Genomic DNA, 14,292 nt, shown 5'->3' with positions numbered 1-14,292 from the left:
TCTGGCTTCTCTAACAGGTTTCTACCTCACAGCTCCCTCATGTTTGAGGCCCGCCTGCCCCAGTGGGGTGAGCTCCTTGAGGGAACAGGTCCCTTTCCACCCCCACCAGTCCCCTTAAGCTCCTGACCCAAATCAGTTGCTCAGAAATGTTCTCTTGACTGAAAGCATTAAATCTCCCAGTGAAGGAATTCAAATATTTAAACAAATGGAAAACAGACGTCTTCCAGCCAGAGCACACAAACTCCACTGGGGACATGTAGGCTGAGTTTCTCACTGAGCACCTAAATTATCACTAGGAACCCCCACACCTCTTCTATCAGGCATCCTGAATGACACTTGCTAATTATCAGCATTACCAGGAAGCTGCTGGAAAAAGCCAAGGTGACCCTTCCAAAGTTGTCTTCCCATCAGAGCCTCCTCGTGAGATGTAAGGAATGGGTCTCACCTGGCTCATGGTGGCTTTCAGCATTTCCAGAAGCAGCAGGGCACCTTCGGTGCACAGCCCAACCCGGAGGACTTCTTCACTGTAGTGCTTCTGCAGGAGCCACTGAAGCATGGCATCCAGGCTGTCCTGAAAGAGGGGGCAAGGACTATAGAGAGACATATGGCTGCAAGCCAGTGGGACCAGCTTTCCAGCCAGTGCATCACGTATCTCAGGGGGCCCGAGCGGGAAAGATGAAACGGCATAGTAACAGCCTAGGTGGCTGGCCCATACGTAGAACTTCAGCCCACTCAGTGGCGTGTGAGGGAAATAAATACACACCTCCTATAAGATGCTGCAGGCCCACACAACCTGCATCAAGTTTAGCTCTTTTGTTTGGTTTGAGGTCCCAATCAACTTTAATGAATTTTTGTAAATGCAATTACAGAGGACATAGGAGGAATTCAAAGGCTTTGAGCACAGTGCAGAGTGTAGCAGAGGGAACGTGGAATTGACCAGCAGGGCAATCTGACTTTGCCTCTTGCAAAGCTGGGTTTGTGCAAGCTATTCAGCCTCTTGGCAACTCAGTTTCCTTCTCTGTAAGATGAAAATTGCATTCTCTACCCCATGGGATCATTATAAATATCAAGTGAAATAAAATTTGTAAAACGTCTATCATGGGTCCTGACATTCAGCAGATGTTTGTTTCCTACAACACGTTCTTGGAGAAATAGAAATGCACGGTTTCGGTGAACCTAGCACAGCATATTAAGAACTTTATTTTGAAGGGTGATCTACAATACCATTAGCATATATCAAGATTTAGGTAGGTCAAATATAAGGATATGCAAGGGAGGTGGATTTTCTAGCCTTCTATTTGCAGAGCCATGCCCCTCCCCCAATTTCCATTCCGCGCAGTTTAACTCCACTCAATTGAGACCAAGAAACAATTTCTGAATCTGCTGTTTGTCAGGTGCCCAGGAAGGTGAGTAAGAAGTGGAGTCTGTTCTTGAGGTGCTCAGTAGCTAAGGAGAGAGGAAATCACGTAACTGTGTCAGTGTCATATAAGGCAAAGGTGTGCTGAGACACACAGGAGGGAGTGGTTCCCCGTGCCCAGGGATCTAATCAGGAGGTGGCATCTGAGCTGTGTTTTGAAGGAGGACCCCTCATCAGGCAGGTGACATGGGAGTAAGAACTCATTAAAGGCACAGGGGAGGCAAGCACAAAGCAGCTGGTCTTACTGGGGAGGTGACTCGGGGGTTTCACACGGCACAAAGGGCAGGTAAGCAAGGAAGCTGGGTGGAGAGACAAGTCAGACACCCCATCGCAAAGGGTCTTGGCACTGGCTGTGGATGCTGAACCGGATCCCACAGGAATGGGAGCTCATGAAGACCTGGATGAGTGAGTGAGTGTGTGAACGGTGAGAAGCTATGTGTCATGAGTGTAGGCTCCTCTTAGGAGAGAGGTGGCTAAGGAAGGACAAGACAATGACAAATAGGAAAACAGTTGGCCAGGAGTATGAATCAAGGGGTCAGTTTCTGGTTTTAGGTGGGACACAGTTCACCATATTTATGGTCTCTGAGGAAAGAGTCCATAGAAAAGAAGATGCTGAAAGTACAGGAAAAAGAAGGGTCAACTACTAGTGAGATCACTCAGGAAGGGAGTGGGAGGAATCCAGATCAGCCTGGAAAAACTACCCTTTGCCAGTGACAACAGAGAGACGGTGACGAAGAGGGGTATGGCATGACCAGGTGGTGGAGAGCAGGGTACCAAAGCAGTACCTCCCTCTGGGGCCCTCCATTCCCACTGTGAAGTAAGTCATTGGAGCAAAGGGTGGCTTTGGAGCAGAAGTCTGAAGAGCATATATGGTTTACTCTAGAATGCAGGGGAATCAAGGCACTTCGCTAAGGTCAAGAGACACACTATTTCAGAAGGTATAAACTGAGGTTCTAATTCTGTGGTGGCAGCAACCCGCCTCCCTTCCCATGCCCATGATCATGTGACTTCTCTAGCCATGCCCAGAAGGGGAAAGACTTAAAAGTGGGACGGATAAAAACAGAGACCTGCTGGCAGGGAGGATGGGAGGCAGAAGCCCAAGAACTCAGAGTACCTGAAGAGCTAGACAAGGGAGTGGCTCTGTGAGGGAAGGAAGCGGGTGAGAACACAATATGAGTTGGAAGAAGTGGATAGAGGTAGCGGTGGAGAGTCTTAAGGAACTGCCTCAGTCACACGGAATGAGACCAGGTATGTCACTCTATCCCAGGGGTACCCCAAAAACCTACTTTGGGCCCGTCCGTCAGCTCTGTAAGTGGCGTCTGCAGGAAGAAGGTGGACACAATGAGATAGACTTCTGGAATATGCACATGGTGGCCCAGAAAGTCTTTCAAGACGCGGAACCCAGGAAGCAGGCAGGGGCTCTGGTCAGGCATGGCAGGGTGGCTCTTCAGGTTATCTATTGATCAGGTGGAAGGGGCACAAAATCCAATTGAGAACAATTGCTGTTGCTTCTGGTCAAGGTGGGGACTGGGAACATGAATGGATTCCCTGCCACCTACCCATCCCATAGAAATGCCAGATAGAAATACATGTCATACACACATGACCACAAGAAAGTATTCAATAAGAGTTCCTTTCCCTATTTCAGACACACTCATTCATTCATTCATTCATTCATTCAGAAACAGATACTTAGTGCCTACCACCTTAGAGGCAAAAGGCTAGCTTTGTATTAGGCAATAAGGACATAGCATTTCAACAAAATATACAGAACCCGAGACCCTCACCAAGTACTTATGATGTAGTTGTAGGGAAGGACATTATGGAATTAAATGCCCCAATAAATATTTGCTTGTGAATTGTGATAAACACCATAAAGAAAAGTAATAGGGGCAAAGATAGTATAACAGAGGGGCCCTAATTCAAGGGGAACCCTCTTCTCCTGGAGGAAGTGGCATTTGAACTGAGACCTGAGGGATGAACCCATACCATCCAGGAGAGCCATGTTGGTGTTGTGGGTTGGGGGAAACATCCCAGGAAGAGGAAAAGAGCTGAGGAGCTCTTGAAGAATGGAAGGAAGCCCCCCGTGTCTGCAAAGCAGTCAGGACATAAAGGGATCTTGACAAGGAAGTAAGAGGGGACTGGGACTGATCGGGATCAGAGGTCAAGGTGATCCTACTGTGAGAGCATGAAGGCCCCTAGAGGAAGGAGCTTGGCCGGTCCTCACTTGCAGCCCAGGATGAGGAGGTGTCCTGCCTCCTGGAGAAGGCTGCACACTCACCTATCACAATGTCCACTCCCTCGAAGCTGCGCTCCACCCAGGATCCCCCAGAGAGGCCTTCTTTAAATCGCCCGCGGAGGGAGGGGCTTGCCAAAAAGTGCAGCAGAAGCTTCAACCCCAGCACCGTGGTGCTTGGATGCAGGTGGCCCTGTACAAGGAGCAGGAACCAGTCAGGCCCCAGGTTCAAAAACATCTCTTCCTTTGTCCTGGGGGGGGGGGTCAAAAAATGCAATAAAATATCTCTCAGTCCATGAGCAAATAACACATCCAGAAAATACAAATAATTTCCAGCCTCGCTAGTCACCTAGGAGAGGCAAATTAAGGTTGATCTGGATATCACTCAGTGAAGTACATGTTATATTTTTAAAGAATGGTAAACTAAAATGCTGGCAAAGTTGCTGTTAAATGGCTGAACACGTTTATGAATCACTGCAGTGTAAGTTGGCCAAAGCTCTTCAAAGCAATTGGAAACTGTACCAATAGATGTAAAAATGCGCAGGCCCCTTGAGAGCCCTAGCCCACTAGTATTCATACTTGCAGGGGCTGACCAGCCACCCATCTAATTACATCAATACAGTTGCATAAAACACATAATGGTTAAGTCACTCCCTTTTCAGATATACTGATCAAAATTAATCTAAATGGAATAGTCCAGTATTCATGCATCTGTATCAATTTAGGCAAAAAAAAAAAAAAAAAAACACCACATTTTAACTGTCACTTTCAAAAATGAATTTTAAAATGATGAGTTTGGAGAATACAGATTTGCTAGAGGGGACTGGAGGGCAGGGAGGTGGCAACCAAACCTCAGGGGCAATGGCTCAGCAAAGGACTCTGCCTCTAGGAACCAGAGAAGGGCCCATCTTTGCTAGGCAGGGTTCTCAACACCAACTGCCAGACTAGACAGCAAGGCTGTGGTCCCTGGACCAGAAGTCAAGAAACTGCCCTCTCTTTTATCCCTGCCTCTGTTTACTAACTGGCTGACTTTGGCAGAGCTTTTGATGAGCTCTGGTCATTCTCCTTGATGATGATGATGATGATGATGATGATGATGAGGGCAGTGATGGTGAGATGATGACGATGAGAAGACTTAGCTTATGGAGTATTTATAGTGTCCCAGACACCATGCTTGGGGCTAGTCACATATTAATTTCCATCCATAGCAGGTACTATTCTTATCCTCATATAGATGAGTAGAAGAGGGCATAGAGGACTTAAATAACCTCCCCAAAGTCTCTGAGAGCAGAGCTGGGATTTGAACCAGGAGGTCTAGACGTCAGAGCCCTGGTGCTTAAGCACTACCCTATATTCTCATTCAGAAAGATGAAAAAGGAGAGGGTTGGACTAGCTCATCTCCAAGGCATCTTCCATTTCTACCATGTTTTGATTCTAGAAATACAAAGATTTCTTAAGCACTACTTGCAAGGCCATTTTACTGAGGGATAACTCCCCACAGCATTCCTCCCTTCCCCAAACACACGAACACACTAAAATGCCAACCCAGCAGAGCAAGGACCTAGACTGACTTCCTCAGCACTGCAGTCTGGGAGTGAGGAACAGGGCCTGACACACAGTAGGTGCTCAACAAATAGTGGTTGAATGGATGACTCTGGAGTTGGATATAAAGCAGGCAGTCAGTGGGAGAGAGTTAATGGAATTTCATGGTTACACGTTGTTTTAAAAGTTAATTGAAGGCAGATACTTCTTTTTCCAACTTGGAAAAATAACTAAATAACTGACAGTAAATAGCAGAAGAATTTGGCGAGCCTTTTCCTTGATAGATGTTATTTAGGCTAACCATTTCTCCGTTCTATTTTCTGCCAAGTACAGGACATCAAAATCAGTGATTGTCACAACCGCCAAAACAATAACAATTACACTACAGCTATGGTGACAAAAAGAGCTTATTGTAATTATACCAAATCTGTTCTGACTTACTCATGCCCATTTCACATTTGCATCAGAATATCTTAGGGCAAGGTCTGCTTTATTGGGTGGAGAGAATATAATTTTGTTTCTGACTGGTGCAGGAAACACATTGCCGAAAACCGACTCGGAGATACTAAACTTTTCATTAAGAAAAGGTTTTAATACTGCACCCTGTATGAGGCAACCCCATGCCAAATCGCTCTCCCTGGAACTACTTACTCAGAGGACAGATGAAGTTGGGAAGAAGATATTACACTGAACAGCATCTCCAGCAACTGGTTTCTGAGCCAGATTGTCTTTCCAGATGTTTGGCTTCCAGCTACAAAATAAGGAAATTCAGATTTGAGAGAAAACGGATGTAAAGAGACATACTATTTGCTGCAGTAAGCAATCGTATTCACCAAATGTTTCGTTCACCCAGGAATTGGGGCATGGATGGGACTCAAAATTTTGGCATTCAGTTCTAGACTTCCATGCAATGCTTAAAAAGAATTTCAGGACATGTTCCTAAAGTTCTCTTTAACTGGAGATGATTTTGTTGCTTCCTATCCACTTCCCCCAAAAATCCTAAAAATAACAAGGTCAAGTTTATCTTCCAGCAGAAGAATTTTTTTTCACTATCATAGGCTGCAACACTTCTTGACCACCTACTACATGCTGGGCATTATAGGAGGCATTGGGAGCAGAGTGGTGAAGATTTTAGTACTCGATCTCAATTCCTGCTCTCAATGTGTTTCCAGACTAAACCTTCAGCATATCAATGTTGCACTAAAAATAGAGCTTGCATTGTAGAGTTCAGAATGCAGTCCATATTAGAAGAAGGGCTGACTGAATAAGCTTACTTTTGGCCCATTATCCATTCATTCATTCCCTTGGTTAACCACTTATTTTACAACCAATTCAGGGCACGTGAATGCAGAAATATGACTGATGTGGCAGTTTGGAGAACCGGAATCAGATTTCTCTTTATTTGGATTCTGGCCCCAAAGGTCTTCTATCTCTGAGCCTCCGTTTCCTCATCTGCAAAATGGGAATAGTAATACCTACTCTTCAGGTTTGACCTAAAGATAAGAGATCATTTTCCTAGACTAAGTAAGAGTGTCCAATAGAATCTTTTTCAATGATAAGAATGTTTTCTATCTCTCCTGTCCAATACAGTAACCACTAGGCTCGTGTGGTTATCGAGCACTTGGAATGGAGCTCGTGTGACTGAGGAATTGAATTTTTAATTGCATTTAATTTCTACCAGTTAAAATTTAAATGTAAATGGCCACATGTAGCTAGAGGCTCCCATCTTGGACAGCACAGATCTGTAGGGCCCAGGACCAAGTTCCCTTCACACCTGCCCTGGCAGAGGGAACATGACATAGCTTCTGTTCTGCACCTGGTTGGGAGGAGAGAGACCCAAAAAAACAAATCACTAACCTGTGCATTAGAGTAAGCGCAAGGACTTTAGAAGCCCAGAGGAGGTGACTTAACCTGGCTTGGTATGACCAGGAATGGTTAACTCAGTGGGCAAAGCAGGGGGTGGGGTGGGACAGGGGAGGCATTTCTGCCAAGGGAACAACACATACAAAGCATGGCTGGAGGGCAGACCATCACATATTAGGATGTTCAGGTGCTCAGAGTGCTGAAGTTGGAGCTCATCAGAGGAACAGAGGTAGGAAGGACTCAACCAAGAAGGTAAGCAGGAACTGGGTCATGAAGGATCCCACCTGTTGGCCTATAGGGAACTGAGTTTTATCCTGGAGGTCTTAGAAGCCATTCCAGGTTGTGACGGAAGAATAAACAATTTGATATGACTGTAACCCCACTCATAACACTATGACCTCACAAGCCACTACTTGGGAACAATTGCTCAGTTGTGAGTACCTTCCCTTTTCTTTGCCTCAGCCCTTCCCTCTACAAAATGGGCCCATGACAGGTGGCTCTCAGGGGTGCCCTGAGGGCCATCCTGCTGCTTTCAGACTGGTGTCTGAGAAAGGTCTCCTCACCAGACACTGAGGAGTCCAGGCCTCCATCCACGCAGATCTGCCTCTCATTCACCGAAGAAGGCTTGAGGGTGTAGACAACAAACAGCCCAATTCTTAATGCAGAGAGAGAGGGATATGTTCAGTGGTGGGCTCCACCCACGTCTGCTCAACACATATGAAGGTTTTCTACACAGATCCACCCAAATCGGCTTCAAGGGAGGGTTTGAGACAGATCACATTATTCTGTGATCAATGCAGTGTTTCCAGAGACTTCTAAAATCTATCATCAGAGCAGTGAACTCTGGCTCTGCCAGATAAACATAACAGAGAGTGCTGAGGATGGAAAAGGCTACGTACCATGTCAACTGGGACTGTCCTCTGGGAAGTCTGCAAAAAGCAGACACGTTGGGTCAATGGCTAATGAGGAGGACTGTGCTCACAGGAACTTGAATTCTTGGCATAGTAAGTACGTCTGGGCACCAGGGAGCTGTGAGCACATAGCCCTGAGGGGAGTCTTGCAAAACCACCCCTTTTCTCAACTCTCAGCCCTGAACAGAACCTCTGGAAGGTTCCAAGGGAATGGAACCTGCCACTGCACTGAAGGGTAATGTTGCTGGGTCGAGTGTGGTCAGGAGAGAACTGAGGCCTATATACCCTTGTGAAATAGTCCCAAGGCTCTGCCCTTCCCCCTGGGAAGCGTGGCACAGTACCTGAGCAAGTCCTGGATGCTGAAGTGGCCCCTCAGCTGACAGCCTAGGATGGCAATGATGGTGGGGATCTTGGAGAAGGTGAGGCCCGGCTCATTGAAGAGGAAGACGAGCTTGGGTATAAGCTGTGCCTGGTGAGCAACTTCAGCATTCCGGGGTCCTTCCCTGGTGAGCCCAGGAGAAAGGCAGTAAAAGCTTTTACTGGAATGAACCAAATTTGCTGTGTTTCTGCTAAAAAGGTTTCCCAGGCTGGGCTTGCTCCATGGCCCTCTGACTCCAATGCTCTCTTGGCAACTCATCAAAATGCTGTCAGACACCCATTGAATATGTGTCTGCCGAGAGTTGCTCAGGGATGAGCCTCCCATGCCCTTCCACCCCCCCCGGAAACTGCCTTCAAAGATAACCCCCAGTTATTGACTTTTAAATTCCAAGCCTCAGGGAAAACTAATGCTGGTCTCAGAAAACTCAGAACAAAGACAGCAGACTCGCGTGCGACCGCGGAGCACTCTCCAACAGCCAGGAGCGAGGGGCCCTTGGCGAGTCTGTCTGGGGTGTGCGCTCTTCCTGCCCGCCCCAAACCACAAAGTGGATGAACACGCCACTAGGAGTCAAAGGGGAAAAAAGACAGAATTCAAGCATCCGCATCCCCCTTCTTAGGATAATCACAAATTCATTTTCCCGTAAGTTCTACTCAACCAAAGAAAACAGCTCCCAGGATAAATGTCCATCTTTAATAAAACAACAAGTACAGAAAGAAAGTGGGAAAAGGAAAGAAAAAAAAAAGGTGAAGGAGGGCGAATCTGGGTGGGTGGCTCCTTCTTGAACTGTCTTTTCAGTACTAATAGGACAAATTCTGCCAACCTCCACATCCCTGATACTGAGGCAGAACCAGCCCAGTTCTGTGTGTGGTTTGTATTGACAGCTCTCATTGTGTTTTGTGCTCTTTCTTATCATGGCACTAAGCAGCCTGTTTTTCTGTATTCCTTCTCCACAGGACTGTCTTGTTCCTCTTGAACTTCCAGCCCTGAGGAGCTGCCCAGCAGCCATCTTGCTGTCTGCCCACATGAAGCCAGCACGGAGGAAAGCATGAACAAGACAGGTGACAGGTCTCAGATGAAGTAGTGTGAGTGCCACCCGGCACATGTGAAGATCTGCCCCATTCCAATGTATGAGCCAATAAATTCTTCCTTTCTCAACCTTCCTTTTGCCCTCCCTCCTCCCTCCCTTCCTTCCTTAAGTTGGTTTGAGTTGTATTTCTGCTGCTTGTAACCAAAAGAGCCCTGAATGATTTAAAAAGTGACTTGGAGAAGTCATTTAGAGGGAGAGTGGGTTGGGAGGCAAACAGGACACAGAGAAGTGTTTTCCTTTGCTGGCCACATATACTGAGCCCCTGAGAGGGTGCGAGGCCCAAATCCACCAGGGAGATAGACTTGCCCCACATAAGTGAGCCACTAGGAAGGGCATTGCTACGACTGAATGTTCGTGTCCCCCCCCCCCAAAATTCATGTGTTAAAACCTAACCATAGGATTTGGAGGTACAGTCTCTGGAGGTAAACACATCCCCTAGTGATGGGATTAGCACCTTTATAAAAGAGATGCCAGAGAGCTCCCTCGCCCCTCCCACCAGGCGACACTATAGCAAGGAGACTGCTGTTAACCAGGAAGGGGGAACCTCCCCAGACACTGAATCTGCCAGTGATGTTGATGTTAGACTTGATGTTAGATGTTAGGCTTCCAGCCTCGAGAACTGTGAGAAATAAGTTTCTGTTGTTTATTCAGCACCCTATCATATTTTGTCACAGCAGCCCAAACAGACCCAGACAGACATGCTGTCACCTGGGAGTCCAGTGGTCTGGAAATGGGAGAAGGCCGTGGTTGCTGAGCCACTGGCTATCCTGTCCCCTCAGTCCCCCTTCTTGGCATGAAGCCATTAGTCCTAGCCCCGCACACTGCCAAAGCCCAGCCTACCTTGGTGATCGAAGGATTTCCACAAAATGGGAAAAGAGGGAGAGCTCCAGGTTGTCTGCAGAATTCATCCAGAGCTGGGGACAACAAACACACAGTGAAACCAAGACGTGTGTGAAGAAGGGATTCCAGGCAGTGTAAGCAGGTACAGAGCTGCTTAGGCAAGCTCCTTAGGCTTGAAATTCACTAACACAATTTAGCTGCTCAAGAATCTGACCCGCTCTCCCGACACCTAGAACTTAGAGGGTGCCTGCCCCGGGGGGAAGCTCAGACGCCATTCCTCTCCTCCCATCTTTGCTGCTGCCCAGTGCTTCCGTGTGAGTCTAGATTTGAACCAAGGACACTCGCCCTCACCTCCGTCTGGCCCTCAGCCCTGCTGCCCGTGTAGCCGTACCCCAAACGCAGTTCATCCTCGCTGGAGCCTACAAGGCAAATACCAGTCTTCCCAAGTTAGAGATGAGAAAATAGAGGCTGACACAGACCAGTTGAGTGACAGGCCCCACTCACCACTGGCAAGTGGTAGGACTGGAGTTAGAAGCTGAGTCCTGGCTGTCTGGGTTTATGCTCCTGCGACCACGCACCCAACTTGTGCATGCATCAGTTTCTTCACTTCTTTCCTCCATAAATCCTGCAGCACCGCCCACACCTTCCCTTATACAGCTGCTCTGCGAGCTGTGCACAGAGGGGAGATGCACTGTGATTCTGAGAGTGAACTTTATCACTCAGGTCGTTATCATTCACAGTAAAGAAAATACAGCGGCTAACCATCCTTCTGGGGCACAGTTGATGGCACGCCTTCATGTCTCATGCCTATTTCCTTTCAGAGAGCTTGACTATTTCTTACTTCTAAATACTGACATTTCCTAAGGCCCAGAATTAAAAAGGTTCCGACACGGGATTGCAAGAGTGCACTCGTAGAGCAGCAAAGAAAGCTCACGCTTCTAAATGAGGCCATGTTCTAGAGGCAAGAAGTGCCCTGTAAGTCCTAAAACAATATCATTATCTGCATTTAGTAGCTAAGAAGAGTGAAGACTCAGAGAGACTAAGTAACTTGCCTGGCGCCCCACGGTTTCTAATTGGCAGAGGCTGGCTTCAAAGCCTGGTCTGTCTGACCATGGAGCCCATTCTCTTGTCTCTCCCCTGTGCTCCCCCCAGGCATCTCCTGCAGACAGTGACCCCTAGGGTCAATAATCGACCTCACTTGAATCAAGCAGGTGGCCATGGCTCCATCCTCTTACTTAAGAGTGAAAGCAAAAGAGCCTCAGAGGACCCAAGTTTATGAGGGGGCCCATGGAGGCAGAGACCACCCCTCTCCAGTCCCTAGGGCCCAGGACCACACATGCCACATAATGGGCACTTAATAAGGACCCATTAAATTTTTTAAAAGAGTGAATGCAAAGTAAATCAAGGTAAAATAAGTGGCTTGCTCTTAAGCCAGAAACACTAACAGATTTCCAGCCCCTGTTTCACAGTCACTACCCGGAACACACAGAGGAGGGCAGCTGCCATTTTGGAGAGCTGGTGTGGGCTGATGTGGCCCCGGTAGGGGTGGCAGTAGGCAGGCATGGCACCCCAACGTGCAAGTCTGGAGGAGTCCAAGAGCCTAAACACGTGGAATAGTCACTCGTGAAGGCAGTCACTGAACAAATGCTATGCCAGCGTCAGTGCCGGGAGCCGGGAGAACTGAGAAAGTCAAAGACTGAACCTAACAATCTTGTGTGTTCCTGAGCCCTTACCTTTCCCACAGAAGCATATCCCTGTTTCTGTTCCAGAGCACTGACAGTAAGAAGCTGCCATTGGAGGCTGCCTAGCTCTTTAGAAATTACATGATACCAACTACCTGAATTTTGGGAAACATGGATAATTGAACCTTTTGGTTGTTATCCTGTGTCACATAACCCCTGTACTAAGGACAGCACTGAGATGTCTGGATTAGATTTCTTTGAACATCAGATGGAGACCATGTCAAATTCTGCCCTCTCCCCAACCCCTGGGACCATCTCACTCTCAGAATGAGCTGGCCTGTCCCTTTTTCAAGGAACCCAAAACCTCAACCTCCTGTCCCTCCACTGCTTCTCGACTTCCTGTCTCGCTCCTCCCTCTCAACTAGCTGCCTCAATCATTATGCATGGATCCCACACTTTCTCTTGTAACCCACTCTCTTGTCTCTAAACCTTCCCTCTCCTTTAAGGACTTGTCCCATCAATAGCGACACTCTCACTGGTATTTTTAACCATACTTTTCCACTGCTTCCTCCTCCTCAGCCGACAGCCACACTCAAGTCCCTTAAGTCTTGAAACTTCCTTCTACTCTCTTCTCCTTTTCTTCTATCTTGACTTCTACGGTGCTCTCCCCACCTCGCTTCTGACCCTACAATTTACCTTTCACCAGGCCTGTCAGTGACCCCCAGGTGACCTCCAAGTGACTTCCAAATTTTACACAATCTTACAAATTACAAAATCTACGACTTACACATCCTCACTCTTACTTTACTTGATGTAGGCAGACATTTGTAAAAGACCTCTTCCTTTTGAAATTCCCTCCTAATCTTAAAATGTTACTTCGTTTCTTTCTTTCTTTCTTTCTTTCTTTCTTTCTTTCTTTCTTTCTTTCTTTTAGCTTCTTCTAGTTGTTATGGGTTGCTTGTGTTCTTAACTCCAGCTTTAAAAGCACCAGCTTATCTAAGAGTTTACTCAGGGAGGGGTGGGATGGACCTCAAGGTCATTCCAGGAGCAGACAGTGGGGGGTGGTGGGTTCCTCCATTGGAAATTTCTGGGCGGGGCTGCTGACTGAGATGCTTTGGAGCCAAGCTGCCAGAGCACAGCCACGGCACTCTAGAAGGTACAGATGTGCAGCCAAGGCATGCTGTCTTGTTTATCAGTATAGTGAGATCATTTGTGCATATCTCCTTTCCTTTTGTGCACAGGGAGCCTATATTCCATGTCTGGCTGGCTTCCTGTACAACCCTTTCATCCATCTTCAGAAGCAGATCCAGGGCCCAATTCAATTAGCTAATATTTTATTTAGGATTTTTTTAGCTATATTTATGAATAAGATTGGCCTGGACTTTTTCATTTCCCATACTGTCTTTTTTCGGTTCTGCATTCAAGATTAGCTCATAAAATAAGCTGGGAGTGCTCCCTTTCCAGTTTCTTGGAAGAGTTTATAAGGTTGGAATGGACTGTTTGCTGACAGGTAGAACTTTCCTATAGAAACCCTGAGCCTGGACTTGCCTTGTGGATGTTGTTGGCTTGTAAGATTTTAAACGCGTGATTCTATTATTTGATGGTTATGGGACCATTTGAGTTTTTACCTCTTTTCGAGTGAATTTTGAAAACAAATTTTCTTTGGAGATTGTTCAAATGAGCTAAGTGTTCACATTTATTGGCACAAAGTTGCTAATCCTATTTTTGCTACCTTTCTAATTGCACATTCCTCCGTGGTTATTCTTCCTTTCCTTCCTAATATTACTTCGTTGTGCCTCTCATTACCTCCCCCCTCCCCCACCTTGGCCAATCTCAACAAGTTTGTCTGTGTTATGAGAACCAGTTATTGGCCTTGCTGACATTTCTATGTTTGTTTCTTTCCTACTTAATTAATGTTCTCATCTCTTTTTTCCTTCCTTCTTCCTCTGAATTTTGTTTTTGTTTGTTTGTTTGTTTGTTTTGTTTAGGGTTTTTGTGTTTTTCTTTTTGTTTGGTCATCCTATCTTCTTGATCTAAAGGTTCTGTTCATTACTTTCAAGTGTTCTTTTTTCCAATATATACATTGACGTTTATAATTTTTTCTCCAAATCCAGCTTTCACCAGCCCCCCACAATGCACAGTACTTTTTTATACTGTGTTATACACAGTATTCCTTCCATTCAGCTCTATACCACTTCTAATATGAATGAGGAGCCTCATTAATCCTCCTCCTTATCCCACTGCCTTTGCCAAAATTTAGGTTTCAAAATTTTTCACCTGGATTTCTGTAGCAATCTCATGACCCACTCTCCCTGCCTGGGGCTCCTGCCACCAG

The 14,292-nt window shown here is 46.6% G+C and overlaps 1 protein-coding gene across 9 annotated transcripts in view; it reads right to left on the bottom strand.

Annotated features, from left to right (window-relative positions):
* WDFY4 (WDFY family member 4) overlaps window positions 1-14,292 on the bottom strand; it is a 293,352-nt gene that overhangs the window by 162,559 nt on the left and 116,501 nt on the right. For all 9 annotated transcript variants that reach the window (XM_047073092.1, XM_047073091.1, XM_047073085.1 and 6 more), the window contains 7 exons: window positions 10,276-10,349; window positions 8,311-8,472; window positions 7,622-7,713; window positions 5,847-5,946; window positions 3,699-3,904; window positions 2,704-2,873; window positions 446-571 (listed from right to left, as the gene is read on the bottom strand). In XM_047073092.1, the coding sequence (XP_046929048.1) occupies window positions 446-571; window positions 2,704-2,873; window positions 3,699-3,904; window positions 5,847-5,946; window positions 7,622-7,713; window positions 8,311-8,472; window positions 10,276-10,349 (930 nt within the window). The remainder of the gene's footprint in view (window positions 1-445; window positions 572-2,703; window positions 2,874-3,698; window positions 3,905-5,846; window positions 5,947-7,621; window positions 7,714-8,310; window positions 8,473-10,275; window positions 10,350-14,292) is intronic.

The sequence above is a fragment of the Lynx rufus genome, unplaced genomic scaffold, assembly GCF_022079265.1.
Source record: "Lynx rufus isolate CCGP_SWC_20201006 ecotype Redwood Valley unplaced genomic scaffold, mLynRuf1.p SCAF_11, whole genome shotgun sequence".
Taxonomy (NCBI): domain Eukaryota; kingdom Metazoa; phylum Chordata; class Mammalia; order Carnivora; family Felidae; genus Lynx; species Lynx rufus.
This window is presented reverse-complemented; position numbering and strand designations above follow the sequence as displayed.